Source organism: Drosophila montana, unplaced genomic scaffold, assembly GCF_035044405.1.
Source record: "Drosophila montana isolate Dmon_TW-CO22-7 unplaced genomic scaffold, ASM3504440v1 contig_786_1, whole genome shotgun sequence".
In the NCBI taxonomy this organism is placed as follows: domain Eukaryota; kingdom Metazoa; phylum Arthropoda; class Insecta; order Diptera; family Drosophilidae; genus Drosophila; species Drosophila montana.
In genome coordinates, this window is record NW_026999081.1 from 1,235,001 (window position 1) to 1,257,842 (window position 22,842).

At 43.5% G+C, this 22,842-nt stretch overlaps 3 protein-coding genes across 5 annotated transcripts in view; 1 reads left to right on the plus strand and 2 right to left on the minus strand.

Moving 5' to 3' along the window:
* Positions 1-12,681, minus strand: part of IP3K2 (Inositol 1,4,5-triphosphate kinase 2) — a 43,308-nt gene extending 30,627 nt beyond the window's left edge. Inside the window, exons 1-2 of one of the 2 annotated variants that reach the window (XM_064698905.1) lie at positions 12,490-12,681; positions 7,842-9,779 (exon numbers count right to left, since the gene is read on the minus strand). In XM_064698905.1, the coding sequence (XP_064554975.1) occupies positions 7,842-9,341 (1,500 nt within the window). In that variant the 5' untranslated portion in view covers positions 9,342-9,779; positions 12,490-12,681. Of the gene's footprint in view, positions 1-7,841; positions 9,780-12,489 lie in introns of those variants that run through there. The other variant, XM_064698902.1, reaches the window with a different exon arrangement.
* A 1,364-nt stretch (positions 12,682-14,045) lies between these two features.
* LOC135439979 (pre-mRNA-splicing factor 38B) lies at positions 14,046-17,400 on the minus strand. Of its 2 annotated transcripts, XM_064698907.1 has the most exons (6): positions 17,241-17,400; positions 16,950-17,102; positions 16,731-16,855; positions 16,483-16,618; positions 15,291-15,397; positions 14,046-15,159 (listed from the first exon to the last, which is right to left on the minus strand). In XM_064698907.1, the coding sequence occupies exons 1-6, from the start codon at positions 17,248-17,250 to the stop codon at positions 14,452-14,454; spliced, it is 1,239 nt and encodes a 412-aa protein (XP_064554977.1). In that variant the 5' UTR covers positions 17,251-17,400; the 3' UTR covers positions 14,046-14,451. The 2 variants fall into 2 exon arrangements, with proteins under 2 accessions (XP_064554977.1, XP_064554978.1); XM_064698908.1 differs by lacking the exons at positions 16,731-16,855; positions 16,950-17,102; positions 17,241-17,400 and having other exon boundaries at positions 16,473-16,612.
* A 592-nt stretch (positions 17,401-17,992) lies between these two features.
* Positions 17,993-22,783, plus strand: Raf (Raf oncogene). The gene is made up of 5 exons (XM_064698880.1): positions 17,993-18,559; positions 18,708-19,762; positions 20,111-20,251; positions 20,315-20,688; positions 21,736-22,783. The coding sequence occupies exons 1-5, from the start codon at positions 18,397-18,399 to the stop codon at positions 22,316-22,318; spliced, it is 2,316 nt and encodes a 771-aa protein (XP_064554950.1). The 5' UTR covers positions 17,993-18,396; the 3' UTR covers positions 22,319-22,783.
* Positions 22,784-22,842: the final 59 nt, after the last annotated feature.

Sequence of the window (22,842 nt, forward strand, 5' to 3'; positions counted from 1 at the left end):
GCTAGGAAGCTGAAATTTTCACTGTAGTTACCTTATGTGATGTAGGTGCACGTTAAGACGCGGTTTCGGGAAATTCCACTCGCAAGTGTGGAAAAATCGCGAAAAACGTTTGTATGTAACTTTTTTGTTTACCATCCAATCGGCCCCAAACTTATTTTCAAAGATCTTTGTTCAAATTCATTTGAGGGGTGTTTCGCACTTTTCGGAAAACCCATTCCTCCTTGGTGGAAATGGAGGTCACAGATTTGGTGGGTGACGTTTCGCGCTCAAATTCATTTCCAGAGATCTATATGAAAAATCATTTGAGACGTGTTTCTCACTTTTCGCAGAATTCAAACTTCTTCGGGGGGAATGCGATTTAAAGATTTTTTGGGCGGCGTTTTAAGTTGCTTCAAACTTATTTTTAAAGCTCTTCATAAGAACTTAATAAGTACGTATTTCAGCGATTTGGAAAATTCCACCCGCAACAGTGGTAAATTGGCGGAAAAAGGTTGTATGAAAGTTTTTTGTTTACCATCCGATCGTCCCCAAATTCATATTTAAAGATCTATGTTTAAATTAATTTAAGGGGTGTTCCACACTTTTTGAGAAATCCATTCCTCCTTGGTGGAAATGGAGGTCAAAGATTTGGTGGATGACGTTTTGTGTTCAAATTTATTTCCAAAGATCTATAAGAAAATTCGGTGGAAAATTTTAAGAATTTTAAGAGTTTTCCGATTTGCATAAAAGTTGTTTGATTCCCGTCCGATCAGTTTCAAAATCATTTTCAAACCTTTTTTGATTTTATAACATACGTGCCACGGGCAAGGCCGGGTTATACCCGCTAGTATATATATATATATATATATTTATTATTACAATTTCTTTTATTCGTTTTATTAATAATTCCCAAGAGAAGAAACCCCAATAAAATATATTTTTATATAATTTATTTTTATACCTCATGGGATACCCTTGGGCTAATGACTGATTGACTAACAGACTAACAGACATTGGCCGACTGACTGACTGACTGATGGACTAACGTACTGACCGATCTACAGAGTGATTGACTGAATAGCTGACTGACCGACTGCTTAACTGACTGACTGACAAACTAACTGATTGACTGACTGACTTACTGAGTGACTGAGTAACTGTCTGGCTGATTGGTTAACTGATTGACCGACAGGTCGACTGACTGACTGTTTGACTAACTGAGGACTGATTGACTCACAGACGGACTGATTGACTGACTTGTTGACTAACTATAAACTGACTGACTGGAGTATAGATTGACTGACTAATGGAATAACTGCCTGACTGACTTACTGAATTAATAGCTGACAGACCCACTGATTGACTGAATGAATAACATACTTTCTGGTTGCTTAACTGTTTGATTGACTGACTTTATGAGGGACTGGCTGAGTACCTGACTGACTGATTGAATAACTGATTGACGGACTATAAGCTGACTAGCTGACCGAAAGATTGACTGACTGATGATTGAATAACTGAGGAGCTAACTGACTGACTGAACAACTGATTGGCTGACAGAAGGACTGATTGACAGACTGAGTAGCTGACTGACTGATTGACTGACTAACTGTTTGACTGACCTTAAGACTAATCGACCAACTGATAGCCTGACCGGTTGACGGACTGAGTCACTAAGTGACTGACTGTGTAGCAGACGGACGGGTTATTTAACTGATTGATTGACTATAAACTGACTGACTGACTCACTGATTGACAGACTGACCGACTGACTAATTGACTTACTGAGTGACTGTCCGACTAGCTGTTGGACAGACTGGCTGACTAACTGATTGTCTGATTGACTGACCAACGAACTAACTGATTTACCGACTGACTGACTCACTGAGTGATTGACTGACTAACAGATTGACTTACTGACTGACTTACTGACTGACTGACTGACCTACTGTCTGACCGACTGATTGGCTGACTGATTTATCTAATATGATAAATACAATTGAAGTGTGGACACTCTACATCAAATTGTTACGCACTGCATGACATAGTTATAGTGCACAACGGCAGGGTATACGAGCAACACGGACAAGAGCAAATGACGCAAATTGCGCACAGTGAATACCCAACACAGTTCTTTCCTTTTTTTGTACTTTGCTGTTGTTGTTGTTGGTGTTGTTTGCCTTATGCTACTCTTGACTTGCGGCTTTCGCTGTTATTTATTTATTTTGCCATTGCTGTTGTTGTTGTTGTTGTTTGGTGGCTTACAGCAACGCCCGCTTGATCATGTAATTACTCTGACGATCACACGGTGGCCGTTGATGGGCCGCTGACGTCAACGGAAGTCGCCGCCGACATCGGCATCAGCGTCGGCAATGGCATCGCCGTCGCCGTCGACGTCGACGTCGAGGCCGCCTCAGAGGCTGTGCTTGTGAGACCGCGAGACTGCGTGACCGAAACGGTCGCTCCCTTTCCCTTCCCCCAACCCCCCCCCCCCCCCCCCCGCCTATTTGCAGCCTAATCGATTTCTCGCGCCATTAGCGGGCGTCATAATTCAAGCGGCCAGCCACCCCCAAACCGTCTGGCAGCGACGCCGGCAGCGACATTGGCGACGTGGCGTTGATGGGCTCCGATTAGATATGAACAACAACTATGGGCTGTTTAGCTGACGGATGGCCGCGACTATGCCATATAAAAAACAACAACAACAACAACAAACCGCCAACAACAATCAACCCGCCGCCCACCAACCATGCCAGCAATATCCAATTATAATGCCGAGTGTTATGCGACCCATCATCAAAATGATCACCATGATACTGTTACCGTTAGCCAGCAATATTTCGATGTCAGAGCTGGTGAAATATGGGCACATTTCGATGATAAATGCGCCCCGATTGATGTGACAGATACATATTTATCCATATTTAGCTGTCTTCCCTCTCTGTTGTTTCAACCGAACCTCATGTTAAATTTATTGACTCTAGGTGTCAAACTTCCAAAACAATTTTAAAGCCAAACTGTTTTTTTTTTTTGGGCTGCTAAATTAGTTGGAAGCGGCGTTTGCTACGGTCAAATCGAGTCAAAGTGGAAAGGCTGGAAGCGCATATTTACAAGCAGCTTGCAAATGTTACAAGCTACTATTTTTGGCATTTACATATATATATATATTTATTTTTTGTTTGTTCGCAAAATGCTTGATAAGCCTATTTCCAGCAATATTTTGGCGATTGAGACCTTAAATGTTTAAATAAAATATAACAGGAATAAAATTTCAAGAAACCGTGAATATTGAAATATTTTTTGAATTCTTCTAAGAATTCAAAAACAAGAATCGCGTAGCTTAAAATAAGTTGAAAACACAAAAAAAGAGATTTCGAACTCAGAACCTGAGAACGTCGCAAGTCAAATATTTGTTTAATTCTACAAAGTATTTTATAAAAAAATAAAAAGATTAACTTAAAGTAAGATAGAAATAAATAAATAAAAAAAACTTCGATACAGCTACTCAAAAATATATTTAACAAAAATAAATATGTAAAGTTAATTTTGGCACAAAATTAATATAAATAAAATGAAAATTCAAAGCATAAAAATCCCTGGAGGAAAATAATGAAATAGGTAAAAACTAAGTACAAGGTAAAAAGCACAAGGTACAAGGTACAAGGTAAAAAGCACAAGGTACAAGGTACAAAGTACAAAGTACAAAGTACAAGGCAAAAGGTACAAGGTACAAAGTACAAAGTACAAAATATGAAGTACAAAGTACAAGGTAAAAAGTACAAGGTACAAAGTCAAGGCCAATACAACAAGTCAAATCAACTGTTTTCCAGCTAAATCTGGCTATTTCCAAAGGCCGTTAGCCGAAAATTAAATTTATAACATATATAGCTATTTTTTAATGACTATCTAATTTAGCTTTTTAAGCTATTTTTCAGGCAATTGGCCACACTGGTCGTAGAGATGGATCTATAATGCGATTAGAGAGAATATTCGAAAACAAGGAGAAAAGACTGCAAGCTTGAGCTGAAGCAGGAGTCGAAACTAAAGGAAGAGAGAATCTATGAGATATATTAAATCCAATAAAAATAAATAAAACATGACAAACTCGAGCTAAAGCAGGAATCTAAACTAAAGGAGGAGAACATTTATGAAACATCTAACAGCTAACATCTGACTTGGATTATGAGAAATGTAAGAAATTTGAAATAAAATTTGTTTGATACAAATACAACTATTATAGAGCATTACGATGTCGTCGTTGTGGCAATTGTTTATCTGTGCTGTTTGTGGTTTTTGCTGTAAAGTTTTTATGGCCCCGGCGGCCGCGGCAAGTCAGACCCAAGATTTGCCATTATTAATGACCGCGACTGGAGCCGCAAGTCATAAGCAGAATGGAGCCCAGTGACGTCACAGCGCGCGCTGCCTTGACACCCACACACACACACAGAGAGAGAGAGAGAGAGAGAGAGAGAGAGGGAGGGGGAGGTGGAGAGGGGGATCTTTATCTAAAGTAATCAACATTTTGACTGCTTCACGTAGCCCACGCCGCAATCTCGCGTGGCAAGGGGGCAGACAATCAGACAGGCGTAAAGGCGGAGAGGCGGAGAGGCGGACAGTGGAGGGGGAGTGCAAGACAGGCTGGTAAGCATCTTTAAATGGGAATGCAAAACAGATGCTTGAAACGCCCCGTCCCTTCTCCCTATATATGTAAACATATAGCTAGTTTCGGTTCGTTGGATAACCAGGAAATGTGGTCCCACAGAAGACCCACACACTGATATCATAGGACAATAAATAAGCTCGAAAACAAAATTAAATATCATACGGTCTTCGCAAGCGTGTCATAAAAAGATAAACACAAAGTTGATAGATGTTGCTGATCTGGGACAATTCCATGGTAAAGTCTATTTGTAGAAGTCGGTTAAAAAGAAAATGAACAAATATTTCGATTCGCTTTCGCCGAAAAACTTTTGCCTGATATCGTCTTGAAGGGTTGGGAAAGTTTTCGGAAAATAATCTTAAAGTTTAAAGAGCTCCGATTAATCAGAATATCTGAATGTTAGCCCCTAATCGTCGCTTCTCAAGTCATGTGCATCTACTACGTATTATAAAAATAACCATGACGTAGATATAGCTCGTATATCGTATATCCAACTGGATGAGGCATTATCCGCCGAATTTGAATGAATTATACGAATGCAGGCCAAGGCACATGCAAATAATATATATGGCAATGGCTTGTGCGGATAATAAGCGAAACTAGATCAGTTTTAAGATATGCGCCCCAATGGATGTACTCTTAATGCTTGCTTGCTTATGAGTACATTCAGAATGCTTGCTTGCTCATGAGTACATTCAGAGTACTTGCTTGCTTATGAGTACATTCATTAGTCGCTGCGCGACGTACAGATATAAGCATTTGCCATAAAACAAAGACATGGAACTTAATTAGCATAATCCTCTTCAACTGTCTAATTCAAGTGCTAGATAAATATATAGCCGGGTATATTCAATGCATATCCAATTCACACTTATTTGGAGGTTAGAATAACGAGTCAGATTAAAACTCTGGAATATTCCAGCAAAATTTTTGTTAAAGTCCTGTTCTAAGTGTAAAGAATTATAGATATATACATATTATAGTCTAGAAATGTATATTATATCTCTGAGTGTGAAGAATTTTAGATATATAAATTAGGATTTATAAAAAACTGTTTAAATTGATAGCATTTGAACATGTAAACCTATATGAGCTGTAAAATGAATGTAGGCTTATCAACAACAGTTCTTTAGAACTAAAGAACTGGTTCAAGCTAACCCAAATAATTCACCCGATTTACATAGACAATTGAAAATTTGCACCTGAAGCCCCTTCATAAAGCTCGATATGACTACTTTTGGTATTCAGGGGATTCGAACCGGCAACTCTGTTAACTCAAAAAGACTCGCACACTAAAAAAACTCGACTTGAAATATTTTCAATGCCAAATCGTGAAACGAGCGCGTTTTTATCTATATATCCAATAAATTGGTCCCCAAAGCTCAATATTCCCATTCTGGGGATTCGAACCAACAATTTGTTAAAGAATCGCCCATTAAGCAAACTCAAACTGAAATCTTTTCAAAGCCGAATTTTGCAACAAGCTCGCTTTTAAATATTGCATATAAGCAAAAATTGTGCTCACACAAAGACATTAATTTATAATATTGGATTTTTTTTGAGAGCTACATGAAATTAGGCCGAATTCCTAGTGCGAATTCGTGAGTTAGTGGAAATATTTAAAAACATGGCTTATGCACGTACAAATTGAGATATTTGCCAAATGGGCCTAGCTTAAAACGGGTACGGTGCTCGCACGCAAACCAAAACTTTTGTTCGATTTCGTATTATGCAAATAAATATCCATATAATGCTCAAGAGTCTAAAATATTTGTTTCTTGACAATTTTTGATTTTCTATATTTACATAGAGCATCAAATTTTTAATGGATTTTTTATATAGATTTCTGATTCCCAAAACGTAATCAGCATTATAATCGAAACGATCCAATTTGTGAGAAAGTCCTGTTAAGTATACATATATCATGTCTTGGGCCTAGAGAGACCCATTTGTATTAATACACACATAATACAGATACTAACAGGTGCTCTTTAACTATGTGCTTATTGTAAACACGCCTACTAAAACTGGCCCATAAAAAAAGGAGAAGAAGAAGAACCTGCAGACACGCATAATGCTCGACCGTCTGGAGGGGCAGCAAAAAATGCCATTGATATAGATAAAGATATAGATATAGAGTAAAGCCCAGATAAGCCAGATAATAGCCGCACATATATGTTATGTATGTATATGCCTATTTAAATATATATATATATATATATATATGGTAGTTATACGAGCATATATAGCTATGCATACATGCGTAAGGTTTGTTAAATATTTATATTATGATATATTTTTTTTTTTTACATATAGTTTATATATCCAAGTTTGCTTTTATGTTGACTTAGGAAATAACGATACTTCTTGTTGTTGTTGTTGTTGTTGTCTGTCTGTCTGTCTGTCTTGTTTTTATATAGTATAATATGTATATAAGAGACATTAAAGGCATATAGGAGAAATAATACACATATAGGCGTATATATCTATAATACTAAAATATACAGAGTTAATCACTAAGATAAGCGTCCGTCGTTGTTGTTGTTGTTGTTTATGTGTGTTTATGTGTGTGTGTGTGTTGTGATAAGACACTGTTATATATATATATACATATATATCTGTGAAGTCGGTGCCACAAGTTTTATCAGCGCACCCAATTTCAACATCATCATTTGTCGGCGTCGAGTCATAAGATACAAACAAAAAAAAAACAACAACAAAAAAACACATAAAAAAAAGAACAAAATAATACCAAAAAAAAAAGGAAAAAAAAACCCCACCCGTTGTACGTTCCGCGGCAATGGAATCTCTCGCCTGGCGATAAGATAAACGCCAAATTAATTACCCGCACACACACTTACGCCCCACTTCTCTAACTCTAATATCTCGAACTCTTTCTCTATATCATAAAAAAAAATAAAAATCATATGTATATATATATATATATGTATGTAGTGCGCTTATATAACCTACGATAGCAATACTAAATTTAAACAACAACAAAAAAACATAATACACAGAGCACACAAGAACCCTCCTCTCCCACGCCAGGCCAATCGCGTGGCCAGCCCCCCCCCCCCCCTGCCCGTCCGCGCCCTTCGTTGTGTGTCTTTTAAACTTAATTGAGATTTCCCATAATTGTGACGCTGCCGTCGCTGCCATTGTCGCCGTCGTTGCTGCAGCGCTGCCTGCTGCTGCCTACCTTCTTAGTGCCATCGCTGAGCTGCGTAGCAGCCAAAAGCTCGCTCAGCTGTCGCTCTCTTTCCCGTTCGAGCTGGCGCTGCTGCTGCTGCTGCTCCAACTGCAACTGTTCATCGATGTCCTCGTCGTCGCCGCCGCTCAATTCGCCGCTGCTGCTGTGACTTGATTTGCGGGCGAGAGCAACGCGTATGCCGTTAACAATGCACTCGCCGCCATCCAAGGCGGAAATTGTGGAGCCGCAATAATACAAATTGCTGCAACTGCTCGCCGCGCTCACATCCGACTGAGCTTCATCCTTGGCGCCGCCGATGCCGCCGGCGGCAGCGGCACTCGCTTCCAGCGAGCAACGACGCTGGCAGCGTGCGCGCTGCAAGCGAAAATACTCCATCTCCTCCATGCTAATGCCGCAAGCGGTTATATCATCCGAATAGTCGGACACGACCACCGAGGGCGTTCGCACATACCGTACACCCGCCATGCTGCCTAGCTCGCTGACGCAGCTTTGCGTGGACTCGCGCCGTGAGCCGGGCGGCGCTGCCAGCGCCGCTACGACACGCTCCTCCAGCAGTACTTTGGTTGGCACGCCCACGCCCACGCCCAGACCGAGGGCAGCTGTGGCGCTGGTCGGCGAGGATAGTGGCGAGTCGGGCAGCGCTGTCGGCTCGGCCAGTGGTAACAGGGCCGGGCGCAACGGTAAATCGGTAACGGTCAGCGTCATGCGTCGCTGCGGCGTCGGCAGTGTCTCCATGTTAACATCATCCACATCGAGGCCCAGCGCCGAGTCGCTGCTCGCACAACGCGTCACCTTTGGCTTGCGCCGGGCGACAGCATCGCATTCGTTGTCGCTGCTACAGGGACTCAAGCCGCCCGCATTGCAGCCCTCATCCGAGTTGGCAGCGCTGCCCGCAATCACAGCTGGCTTTAGCTGCCCCTGCTCCGCTGCTGGCTGCTGCACAATCATTGTCTGAAACTTTTCAATCAGCTGTTGTATACGCGTCCTGGAATCAAAAGCTTTTTCGCTCTCTCGCTCTCTCACTGGATGCTGCTGCTGCTGCGCTGTGATTGCGTTGAAATCCTGGAAGAAAGCTGCGCGCAGTTGCGCCTTGTGCTCAGCGAGACGGAGCTGACGTTCACATGGAATAACACACGCAGTTGTTGTTGTTGCTCTCTCTTTTGCTAATGTTTCTTCTGGTTCTTTTTGTATTGCCGATGCTGTTGCTAATTCTGCCGATGTTGTCTGTTCGAGGCGTGCGCAACGCTTCGCTGCTCTCTGATAACTAAAAGTCGTTGGCGCTGCTGTCGCGCATTTATTTTGAGCGTTAACCGTTGTCAGCGCCGTCGACGCTGATGTCGTTGTCGCTGTCGTTGTCGCTGACGCCGGCGTCGCTGTCATTATCTTGAGCATTGACTCGGTTTCGGATTCGGTTTTGGTTACGATTTTAGTTACGGACACGGCGGCGACAACATCGGCATTTTGTTGACCATCGCGGCGCGCACTCATCGCTGTCAGCGTCGCGTCAGCGTCGGCGTCGGCGTCGCGTGCGTTTTAAACTCGGTTTTAGATTTTTACGCGTCCGCGCACTTGAAATTCAAATGACACCTGCCGCTGCCGTCGCTTTACTGTCGCTCTGACTATAAACTCGGTCTTCAACAGCGACGCCAACAGCGACGGCGACGGCGTCGTCAACGGCAACGGCAACTGCGACGGCGCGCAGCGTGACGCTGGTTATGATGTTGCTGTTGCTGTTGCTGCTGCTGCTGCTGTTGCTGCTGCTGTTGCTGATGGAGAAGGTGGTGCCGCTGTCGCTGGTGGCGTTTACCCCGTTCTATTGAATTTTCGTAGTTGCTCATTGCCCACTTACGCGACCGCGACCGCTGCGGCTCTCAGTGACGCTGACTGTTTTGATGCGGCCGATGCGGCTGTCGTTGCTGCTGCGGGCTGCAATTGTAAGCAGAATTGGAATTGGAATTGGAATTGTGTGTGATCTTGAAACGTTGACGCAATGTGCAATGATCCCGCACGTATACACACACGCACACACTCGCACACCGAAACACTTATTGCGGCTTATTTATTTATTTATACTCGTATTTCATTTTTGTTGCTGCGCTCCAATTGCTTTGCTAGTTTTCTTAACTTGAGCGCGTAATTGCATTTAAGCACAAAAACACAAACACACACACACACACACATACACGCACATACATACATGCACCGCGACTGACAGACTGACAGACGTCGTGCTCTCATATGCCGACGCACAGTGGGTCGCACATCCACTATCTGATTATTTCGCCAAGCATCAATTCGGAGAATGTGTCAAATGACGTTTGTAGTTGACTCAAACGTCATTTGGTGCAAATGGAATGAGCGCTAAATAAATTTTGGATAGTAAAAACAAATGTTTCGCCCACTCAACATTTGAAAATTAAAAGTTTAAGAAAAGTACTAAAAAGTTATTTAAGAAGATATACTAGTAATATTGTGCTGGCTTTTATTATCCCTTAGGTTATATGTTAAAATGATATATTTCTAACTAAATAATAAATATAAAAAAAAAAACAAATTCCTTGTAATTTTTTATGATAAAGTTATTCTTAATACTCGCTAAAACCGAATGTCATGTCTGTATAGGTTATTGGGGGAGTACTTCAGGACAATGACATTACAATAGTTATAAGCGTCATTATGAAAAAGCCCAAATATTCCGTTTCAATTATATGATATATTAATTTTGCAATTTACGAAAAGTTTTGCTTCTTCATTTTAGGTAAATAATTAAAAATATATATTTCGAATGTATAATTTCTTGACTAGGGTATTTGCTAGTCGTCTCGATAGGCGATTACCATGGTAGCATGTTTTGATAACAAGCAATTCATCAGTCAGAAATACATATTTTGTACGTATGTATGTACTAACGTATGTTATCACAGATACATGCATGCACGCATACCTATTCATATGTGCATGTATGTACATATGTATGTGCATACATACGAACATAACACACCCCAAACAAAACATGTGACCCTGAGAAAAGCTGTGCGAATGGAACGTATGTTAAATGTGCAATGGAATTCAGCTGTGATTCAACCAGACGCGTTAGTTGTGCCGTTAAAAAGCAAATGTTGGCAATTTGTCACGCGCATCATTTGAAATGACGGCAAATGATGGACAATGGAATAAGGCAATAATGCAAAGAGAGCTTTTGCCAATGACCAATCGTAGCGATGACAATGATCGATAACTAACAGCTAATGGACAGGTAATGTCAGCTCAATATCAATTTCACCAGCTATTTACGATCGGTGGCCCATCGTGCGGCGTCGCACTTTGTTCGCGCCGTGCTGGCTATGACGTCAGTGGCAGCGGCCAGCGTCGACAGCGTGACGCGCGAATAATTGTCAGACGCAGACGCGACTGCGGCCAGTGGCCAACGAACAGGCAGACGAGAGAACGAGATAGAGAGATAAAGAGACAAGGGCGCATATACAAACATAAATACATAGCATACTTATGTATGCATGTGCATGTCATGTATGTACATGTGCATGTGTGTGTGTGTATGTTAAACACTCACGATCAGTCATGCAACCTGTGGGCGGCGTCGGCGTCGGCGTTAACGTTGGCAGCGGCGCATGCTTGACTGCAAAATTGCCGCCCCATCAAGCGGCATAAATAACAAAAACAATTAAAATGGAACAACAACAATCATAACAAGTAAGTGCAAATTTTTGACAAGACGCTGACGTTTGCTGCTGACGCTGATATGACGCCGACTGCCACCGTCCCGTTGTCTAGTTGCGAAATGGAAACCACTTTAGGCTACACACCTGCGATAGACGCCAAACTGTGTGTATTAGTAATTATGTGTATGTGTTTCGCTTGAACGGCGAGTTGCATTACGTCAATGCAATTGACGAAGTGGCAAGCACTAAGTAAATTGAAGGATAATAAGCGCGCTCTCTCTCTCTCTTACGCTCTTGTGCTCTCTCTTAAACATACATATGTATGTATACATGTATTTGGGTCGTGCTTGCTGCTGGCCTAGTGACCGAAAACATTAACTGGCTGTATTTAACTTTCAATCAAAGGCTTTTGCCGCAAAAGCTATCAAACACAATGATTACCGATAGGGGGAGGGGCACAATTATATACAAACACATTATATATGTGTATATATTTCACACTTTAGCCTTAGCTTTATGTTTATTGCACATTGCGCACACGAAAATGGTCAAAGCAAGCGAGTGACGCGCGCACGCACGCGCACTTTGTGCGATCGGCGTTTATCGTTGCCAGGGCTGGCACGATTGCGCCAATACATAAGTAAATGTGTATGCGTCCAAAGCGCACATATTGAGAACTTATAATTAGGCAAACGGTTATATGTGCGTAGTTATTAACAATATTTGACAGCAAATGCATGTTAGCCTAAATTGTTTACGGTTGCGGTTGCTAAGCCTTACAGCTGCTGCAGCCCTGGTAGTTTCATTCATTGCATTTTCCCATGCGCTGACATTGATCAATTGCAAACACTTTCAAGCCTCTCAATGTGTGCGAGTGTGCATGTGTGTCTGTCTGTGTGTGTGTGTGTGTGTTTAGATATTGAATTTAGCAGCTGTTTGAAACACATGCTAATTACATTTTAACTCTTCTAGCTTTTTGGCCTGCAGCTTTTTCTTTTGAGTTTTTGCGTTTCGTTTTGATTTTTTGCTTTCTGCTTTTGTAACGGTTGTCGCGACGGCAACACGTTTGACGCGCACGATGACAACTAAGCGGACAAGAGAACGCGGCGACGTTGGCAGCGCTTGTTTCGCGTTTCACTGTGCGCAAGCAACTGTTTTCTTTTTTTCTTTTTTATTTATTTTTTTCGTTCCGACTTAAACCGAAACTGACTCAAATTCTTACACATCGCTTGCGGAGCTGCGTGCGTTGCGGGACGGGGCGGGACGGCGCGACTCGACCGAAGCCCGCCGGAGGCTTGCCCGCTGCCTAAGCTCTGCTCTGCCCTGCTCAGCTCTGCTCAACTCAGCTCGACTTAACTCAACGTCGCTAGTTAATAATTTAGGCTGGCTTTTGTTGCTTTTTATGCGCACATACTAATACAAAAAATTATAAGACACATGCACATCTATGCTTGTATGTTTGTGTGCGCACATTTATGTATAAGAGATATTTTAAAGATCACGTACACAGCAACAAGAATGAAAAAAAAAACACACACACACACACACGCACACAAAACATCTTGTTTATTTTGGGCGCGCATTTTGGCTAGTTAAATATTAACATTAATTCATTGAACGCACACTTCGCACTCGTCTGTCAATTGCCTGTCGCAGAGTTGCCTATTTTTTTGAATTTTTTTTTTATATTGTATTTGCCTTTGTATAATATTTTTATTTGTTGTCGGCCGGCTTGATAAACGCTCGTTTTCTCGCATGCTACTGTTAAATTTAACATTTGCTTCAAAAATGCTGGCAAACCAAATTTAATTTTAACATGCACTTGTTAGCTATTTAGCCAGAGTGTTGCCACCTTGCAGTTTGGATAGCGTTAAAGTGCTGCCAGCTTACAGGCGCGGGGCTGCCAGATTATTGACAAGGCATTGCCAACTCTTAGGCGTGACGGGCTTTTAACGGTATTTTAACTATTTGTTGACGTTCAGCTAAGTCTATCTTCAAATATAACATTAGGTCTCTGTGGTAGGTGTATGCAATATTTTGTTGAGTGCTTCTTACAAACAACAAATTTGGAAACTATAGCTCGAACTTTGTGGGCGATTAACCTATAGAGGGATATAGAAAATGATTTACTTGCGGCTAGTATATAGACGGATTCGGCCGGATTGAACCACTATATCGTACTTATGCCATAGGAACGACCGGTTCTAGTATGAATATCTTTGTTATTTTTGCTAATATGCTAACCTTGGCATATATGTATGTATGTATTCTACCAAATTATGTAGGCATCGGATTACTATATCGCACAGTTTTATGAGAAGAACTAATTTTGCAAGATATCTTCAACGATTTAAGATATAACGAGTTTCACAACTATCAAAACATATCTAAGAAACCAAACGTCAGTTGTTTTCTTTAAATGTTTACGTCAGTCTCATTTTTTAGAATTTTTCAAATTTTTACAATATTTTGTATAAAATTCTAAGCGGACAGAATTTAGAAAACGTTCGGCTTAAACAAATGTTATTTTTTATTTAGCATAAAACACAACTTGACAAATTTACAATCAGCATTTATATTTAAGAGTTACGAATTACAAAATATAGCCATACGCTGTTTGTCTGTATGCACGTTTGCTCGTGTGTGTGTGTGTTGAGTGTGTGTGTGTGTGTGTGTGTTTGCATGTGTCTGTTTTTAACCTGAGTAAGAGTCCAGCAGACAGCGGGGCTCTGGAGTTGCATGCTTGACTGGACCATATTGAAATGGGAGGGGGAGGGGAGGGAGAGGAGGAATTACAGAAAATAGAAAAAATAAAAAATAAGTATTATAAAAAATACTAAATCAAGTGCTAGACAGAATGACATGTTCAGTTTAATTAAAAAAAAAGAAGAAAGTAAACAACTGCTGCCAGGTCAGGTTCACCGATAGCGTCGTTCCCGCTCCCGTTCGCGCTCTCTTTCCCGCTCCCGTTCCCGTTCATCGTTGTGCCTGTGCCTGCTGCCGCGCTCCTCACGCTTCCGTTCGTGACGATGATGGCCACGGCTGGCGCTGCGCGTCTTGCTGCGGCTGCGGCTGCGACTGCGCGAGTATTGTCGATGCTTGTGCTTCTTCTTGTGTTTGCTGCTGCGACGACGCTCGCCGCGCTCGCCATAGTCCTTTTCCCGCTCGGAGCTGCCGTATGGCAGCATCGAAGACATTGGCGTTGGCGGTGGGTAGTCGTCGTAGACCCTGGCGCGTCCATAGGCCGAGCCAGAAGCCTGAGCTGCATAATAGTCGCGATCGTCGTGATCATTGCGATAGTTTGCTGGCGGATAACCGGGGCCGCCACCGCCGCCACCGGAACGTGCCACGGCTTGGCTGCCGGGACGTACACTCCCACTGCCGCTGCCTTCGTAATCATCGCAGCCAGTCGAAACAGCTGCGGTAGCGCCGGGCGCCGACGTCGCCGGTGCAGCCGAGCCCCGACCCGTGCTCAGCTGATTAACCGTGATGCCCTGCTCCCGGCAATATTGCTCAATTTTCTTCTCGATCTGCTTCTGTATGGGCACAGGTATGCGCGGAAATAGCGTCGAGAACCAGTCCAGTTTGGTCATAAACTGGTACACCATCTGGCCAATGGTCAGCACCTGGTCAGGACAAAAAACAACAACAAGAAGACAAACAGTTAAAAGGCATTTGGGCCGAGTGTGAAGCGGACAATAGGGCATGCTAAGGTCTAGTTGTGCATATTGATTGGTGGCTCATACAGTTGACTCACCTGGCCGCCGCCCGCCTTCACATCAATCTCCTCCTCATCCTGCAGATAGTCCTCGTACCAGTCATACAAATCTCCCGGCGGTTGCGTATAGCGTAAGTACATAAAACCTGAACGGAGAAAAATCAAATAAAAGGGCAATTAAAAATTACAAATTCCAAATTAACGGACATATGACAATCACAGCCGGCCAGTATGCAGCTCAGCGTTGCACCGTGCAAAATTCAACCTCATTTAATTAGTTATTCAAAAATACAAAATTGTGGCCAATATTTTTCGATATATTTCAATGTCTTTCCTACGCTTACAAACAGCTACATGGCCCACCCTTAGAGACTGGAGAAGAAAGCGATGAGAGCTTCACAGGATTGAACCCTTCGATCTACCCAATCGGATGAGATGATTCAATTGATATGACAATATATGTACATATATATTTTACAAGACTGTAAAAATTAGCATGTTTAACCCCTCAAGATGCTTAAAAACATAAATAAATTTGCTTTAAGAAAATAAACTAAAATAAACTATTTAAAAAGTTACTATTAACATTGCAAATGCTTTTTAATAAAATGAGTTCTGTAAAAATTAACATTCAAAACTATTCCAGAATTAAAAATGTCGGGAATTTAAAACTGGTTTTTTTGGAAAACTTAAATACCAATGTATTTTTTTCTTGAGAAACGTGTTTTACTCTGTGGAAAGCACGTGGAACTATCGTTTTATTACGCGGCGTTGTCCGGGTCAAATTGATAATGTTAAAAATCGAAATATACTAAAACTTCTGGCGCTCAAATTGCCAACAAGCGTCTACATGCACTTCGTGCGCAATTTGCCAATTAGAATCAATTCAGAAACCGGAGCGTTCCTATAATAAACTAAACTATATCACACGACTGTGGTCAGCGTGAAATGTGATTTCTTAGGGCTTGCTATGCCGCCATTTTGTTCGCACTACTTAAGGCAGATTTATAGAAATTGTCCAAGTCTTAAATTACATTTAAATTATATGAGTTCTATGGTCTATTTTGCCAGTGCTTAACGTGAGCTGCGTACTAGCCTAGAGAGAGTGTGTGTCTGTGTGTGTGTGTGTGGCTGTGTGTGTGTGTGAGTGAGTTGAGTTAAAAACGCGGGAGGAGCAGGAGCAAGCAACGAGTGAGACACGGCTGAACTCATGCGACTTACCAACACCTACCTAGTGCCCGAATGTAGGCGGAGTCTGTGTGGTTGAGTAGTCCATTAACTTGCTTGCGGGTCAGGCGCAGCGTGTAGAGCTTGTAGAGCAGACAGTAGGCAGTGGATACGATGCCGCCGGCGCCAACGCCACGCACCTGAATTTAAATGAAACGAGAAGAGCAGCGAATTAGCATAACCGGGCACTTATCAACATAGCGGGGATTGGGTATTATCGCCAACGATTAGCGCTACATTTCATAAACTCACACCGCCGCACATGCCCGTCTGGCCGGAGGTTTTCCGTGAGCCGCGCTCCCACGGCTCCATGTGCTTGACCTGGTAGTAGATCTCGTCGACCACTTCATGGTAGGTTTTCAGCTTGAATAGGTGTACTGTTTGGGCGAAACAACGGTGCTTGAACGACTCTTTTTGTGCACATCTTTTTTTTTTGGCGGGCAAATTAGTGCCCGCAAAAATGTGGCTTACCTTTGAAATAGCTGGAACTTTGTATGTTGGCCAAAATGAGGGGGTTCAGGTTCATCGACGTCTCGTTGCCCCACAATGGCAGCGTATTATGCTGTTTACCAACGCCAGCTTTTTTGCCGCCACCGCCACCGGCCGAAGATGCCGTCGAATATTCTGTGAGCGCAACACCAACGCCGCAAGTGGGAAAGAGAAAGACGGAACACACACAATTGTTTTTTTTTATTTTAATTTTTTTTTTAACACAAATGTTGGGCACACTGTCATGCCCAGGACGGGCGCACACTACCTTACCTTCGTCCATGGCTCCGCTTCAGATATTGCTTTTTATATTGTGCATTAATTTTGCAATTCTCAGTGATTTTGAGCCGAGTAATCGCAATTTGCAAACGTTTGCTTAGAGTGAAAATGCCAATGTGTGGTCGGAGAGATTAGGGATGTGAGTAATGCATCAATGCGAGCCGATAGGTTAAAGCGCGTCAAATATCGATATGCGCGCGAAATGTAATATGAGTACTCACAGCAGTTAATTTGATACGATAACATATTAATTGGCGATAGTTTTAATTAATCTATTGCAACTTGTAATAAAATATATTAAATAGGAAAAAACATTCAATAGTTATCAGTATCGATGAGCGCTTTTAGCAGATCTTAATTAGCTCGCTAAGCGATTCCTGTAGAAGCGTTCATTTAGTTCACTTGGAATGAACCATTTTCGTCTTATACGGTTCTTATATTATAACGTAATATAAGTCATGGCCTTGATAAGCTCACCTAACTGCCTAGCATGTGTAGGACTTATATACTTAATAAACAGGCTTATAGTACAAATTAAGCGGGTTAAAGTTTTTAATTATATAGGCTTTTTTCGGTGATTTGAGCTGTTATAGGTATGCACATTAAAAAATTGCGCGCTTTTCTAGCGGCAATGTAATTACGAGATATCGATAAGTGCGCGTGAGCTGCTGAGCTGAGTGGCGTGTCGCAATCGAACTAGCTCAGAGCTGAACTAATCGACTCTAAAATATACGCAACGCAACGCAACGCAGCAGCAGCAGCAACAGCAGAAGCAGAAGCAGCAGTGATAGAAGAATCTATAGTATCAGCGGGCTGCGTTTTAATCAATTAAAAGTCGGTCGTGTAAAAAAATGCAGCCGCTGGCTGCCAGCAGCAGCCGTTGCCTATCAGCTGGTACTGGTTGTCCGCGCACAACCAGATGTGGAAGCGTATACGGACGTGGGTGGTATCCAGAGTCAATCGAGCAAATTCTGAACGCAAGCGCACACAAGCCAAGCAAAAACGAAGAAGCAAAGCAAAAATAGCAACAGCAACAGCAACAGCAAAAACAAAGTTCAGGGTCATGGTCAGGCAGCTGCTGTAGGGAGTTTTAAGTGTTAAAGAGTTGGTTAAAAGTAAACAGTTTAACTGGACATAACTGGGCAACAGCATGTCGAGCGATTCATCCCCGGATAGCGAAGGCGAACTCTACGATCCGCTGGCCGATGAGCTGCACAATGTGCAGCTGGTGAAGCATGTGACCAGAGAGAACATCGATGCGCTTAATGCTAAGTTCGCCAATCTGCAGGAGCCGCCAGCCATGTACTTAACAGGTGGGCAGCACGCACGCACACAGATGCATAAACACACACACACACACACACACACACACATGTACACACATGCACACTAATTCACCCCCACCGAAACGCGAACCGAACCCTTCAAGCAATTACTCAATCCACCCTTAATTATCCACAGAATACCAGGAACTGACATCCAAGCTGCACGAGCTGGAGGCCAAGGAGCATGAGCTGATGGAGCAACTGAATGCACTGCAGCAGGAGGACGAATGCCGTAGCCAGAGCGAGGCTCAGCAGCAGTCGCTGCAGTCAGCGTCGCAGCTAATTGGGGATCGATCCGATCAGCCGCACTATCAAAACCAGACGCAAATCCTGCAGCAACAGCGTCAATTGGCGCGCATTGCGCCCGAGCTGAGCGACAGTCTGGTCTCCAGCTCGGGCATTGGCTCTACGGTTAGCGGCAGCGGCTCCGGCCCCGGCTCGGGCACGGCCAGCCAATGCGGCACGCTCACACGGCAGCCGAAGGTGCTGCTGCGCGCCCATTTGCCCAACCAGCAGCGCACCTCCGTCGAGGTGGTGGCCGGCACTCGGCTCTGCGATGCTTTGATGAAGGCCCTTACCCTGCGCCAGCTGGAGCCGTTTATGTGCGAGGTGAGCACAACGCAGCACAGCGGACGACATATCATACCGTGGAACACGGACATTGGCACGCTGCATGTCGAAGAGATCTATGTGCGGCTGCTGGACAAGTTCCCATTGGGGCCGTACATCAAGCATCAGTTCATACGCAAGACCTTCTTCTCGCTGGTCTTCTGCGAGGGCTGTCGCCGCCTCCTGTTCACGGGCTTCTATTGCAGTCAGTGTAACTTTCGCTTCCATCAGCGCTGCGCCGGCCGCGTGCCCATGCTGTGCCAGCCCTTCTCCGTGGACAGCTACTATGAGCGTCTGCTCTCCTCGTATCCAGAGAACTCGGTGGGCCTGCCCGTCGGACGCAGCAGTGCCGTACGCTTCAATGTGAGCAGCCGCAGATGCAGCAGCAGCGGCAGCAGCACCACGACAACGACCACCACCACCAGCAGCTCGAAGCCCGCGGTCAATCGGCAGGGTCGTCCGCCGCGCATCAGCCAGGACGATCGATCCAATTCGGCGCCCAACGTTTGCATCAACAGCATCCGACCGCTGACCACCGAGACGCAGCGCAGCCTCATCATGCAGGCCAGGCCCCCGTTGCCGGTAAGTGTCAACTTAAGGGGAAGACATCTCCAGCTCCATAAAGCATACAGGCCTGATAAGTGTCAAGAGGCTTTGTGAAAAAGTCCGTTGTGGGAGGCTCTTGTCTTAGTTGTCCGAATCGGCGCACTATATCCTTTAGCTGCCCTGGGAATGATAGGTCGAATATTATGTTCATGTCACGATATCTTGACCAGATCCGATTCTCCTTAAATTTCCTAATATAACTATGTATGTATGTTAAGTAAACGGGCAAAGCCGTTTCATATCATTCTTTCGCATTACTCACAATAGTTTTCTTCTCATATTTCTCGCCTTATTGCTTGGCATTGCTGGCTCCTCATTTTGCAGCATCCCTGCACGGATCACTCGAACTCGACGCAGTCATCGCCCACCAGCACGCTGAAGCACAATCGACCGCGCGCCCGTTCCGCGGATGAGAGCAACAAGAATCTGCTCTCGAGGGATGCCAAAAACTCTGAGGAGAATTGGGTAAGCTGTTGCAAATGAATGTTGCCTGCTGCTCTTATTGATAAAATCAATAATTTTGCGCAGAATATACAAGCTGAGGAGATATTGATTGGGCCACGCATCGGTTCGGGCTCTTTTGGAACTGTTTATCGCGCCCATTGGCATGGACCCGTTGCCGTTAAGACGCTCAAGGTGAAGACACCCAGTCCGGCACAGCTGCAGGCGTTCAAGAACGAGGTGGCCATGCTGAAGAAGACGCGCCACTGCAACATCCTGTTGTTCATGGGCTGCGTATCGAAGCCCTCGCTGGCAATTGTCACCCAGTGGTGCGAGGGCAGCAGCCTCTACAAGCACGTCCATGTCAGCGAGACGAAGTTCAAGCTCAACACGCTCATCGACATTGGCCGCCAGGTGGCACAGGGCATGGACTATCTGCATGCCAAGAACATAATACACAGGTGAGCGCATGAGGCATCTCTAGCTGCAGCTGGCATTTCCTGAAAGCTCTGTGTGCATAGATCTCTCCAAAATAAGTTGGTTCAAAAACCAAATCTAAATTTGAATTATAAGTATTTTTGCTTTTCACGCATTTTCGTAACGTGTCGGTGGATTCAGCCAATGATTTCTTATATAGAGAGCACACTTCTCATATTTCATTTGCCAAATGATCAGACATAAATCGAACTATTATCCTTACTAAAACATATAAACAGAATGCTGGGCTTTTCCGGAAAGTTTGCGAAAAACAATTTCCCTTCACTATTTGAATAATGGTTCTTTTCAAAATGTGCAAGACACGCCTCTAATGAAATTTCCAACACAGTTCTTTGAAAATGACTTTGAAGCTGATCGAATGAAGAATATTTAATTTTGCGAAATTGTTTTTCAACAATTTTCCATCCACTCGCAATGAATTTTCCAAAACCACGTCAGGATGTTGCCCAAACTCACAAAAAATTACAGACATAAAAAAATTCATTTTTGATTTTGATACAAATCTGCTAGCCATTTTTTCATCAGTAAAATGGGGTCTTTCTAAAAAGTGTGAAACAGTTTCCCTTCATTTTCCACCATGGAATGCAATGGCGGAATGTTGGATAATGGATTTTTCCCAAATTTGCGAAACACGCCTCTAATCAAGTTTCACAAAGATCTATGAAAATGTTATTCGAATAAAAAACAAGCAAAGTTTTTAAAATCGTTTTGCAAGATCCTTCCGCCAATAAATATTCCAAAATCATGTCGTGATATTCCTTAACCTTACAAAAGGTAACTGCCCTGAAAAATGTATTTTTCTAGCTTTAAAGATTTAAATAACGATAGTCTGCTTGGAAGCTACATTTTCCAACAGGTAAATGGGTTTATTTCCGAAATGTGTGCCGCACGTAGTTTCCGCCCATTTTCCACGTGGGTTAATCAATGTGGGAGACGAACATTGCACAAACATTTGCACTCAATCAGTAGAAGAGCTTTATTCAGTTGCTTTTTTTGCCTGCCTCCAACAGGGATCTCAAGACGAACAACATTTTCCTGCACGAGGATCTGTCGGTGAAGATTGGGGACTTCGGTCTGGCGACCGCCAAGACGCGCTGGTCCGGCGAGAAGCAGGCCAATCAGCCGACGGGCAGCATTTTGTGGATGGCACCGGAGGTGATACGCATGCAGGAACAGAATCCCTATTCATTTCAATCGGACGTCTATGCGTTTGGCATAGTCATGTACGAGCTGCTCGCCGAGTGCCTGCCGTATCGGAATATTAGCAACAAGGATCAGATACTGTTTATGGTCGGGCGCGGTCTGCTGCGACCCGATATGACCCAGGTGCGCTCCGATGCGCCGCAGGCATTGAAGCGCCTAGCCGAGGACTGCATCAAATACAATCCCAAGGAGCGACCGCTATTCCGGCCGCTGCTCAACATGCTGGAGAACATGCTGCGCACCTTGCCCAAGATCCATCGCAGCGCCAGCGAGCCAAATCTGACCCAATCCCAGCTGCAGAACGATGATTTTCTCTACATGTGCCCCAGCCCCAAGACGCCGGTCAACTACAACAATTTCCAATTCTACAACAGCGCTGGCAACATCTAAGGCCCATATCCAAGCAGTTCGGTGTCCACGAGGACGACAAGGAGGCGGCTGTACCTGTACTTACTACCCATCAATTTGGGGAGGCATGCAACAAATGCTTGCATATTGTTGGTTTAATTTTCTTATTATTATTATGGTCAAGCTTAAAAACGAGCAGGCCAGCATGAGCGAGACAGAGACAGACAGAGAGAGGGAGATGCACGAGATGCGAGATGGAAGACTGTGGCTCTCGCTCTGACTGGCTCGCCTGGCCCTGTTCGGCTGTGTTTCCTGTATCTTTGACCTCAGCCTGGAGCAACTTTAATGTGCATTTCTGTTAACGTTTAAACAAAAAGGAGACGATGCAAAGAGAAAGAACTATTAACTATATTATTGTAAACTAACTAAAACTGAAACGCGCATACATATGTACATACATATAAATATATATACACACACACACACACACACAGACACAGACACACACGTTAGGCATCTACTAAAACTAGCTGATCGAAAGAAATTACATTATAAACAATATACTA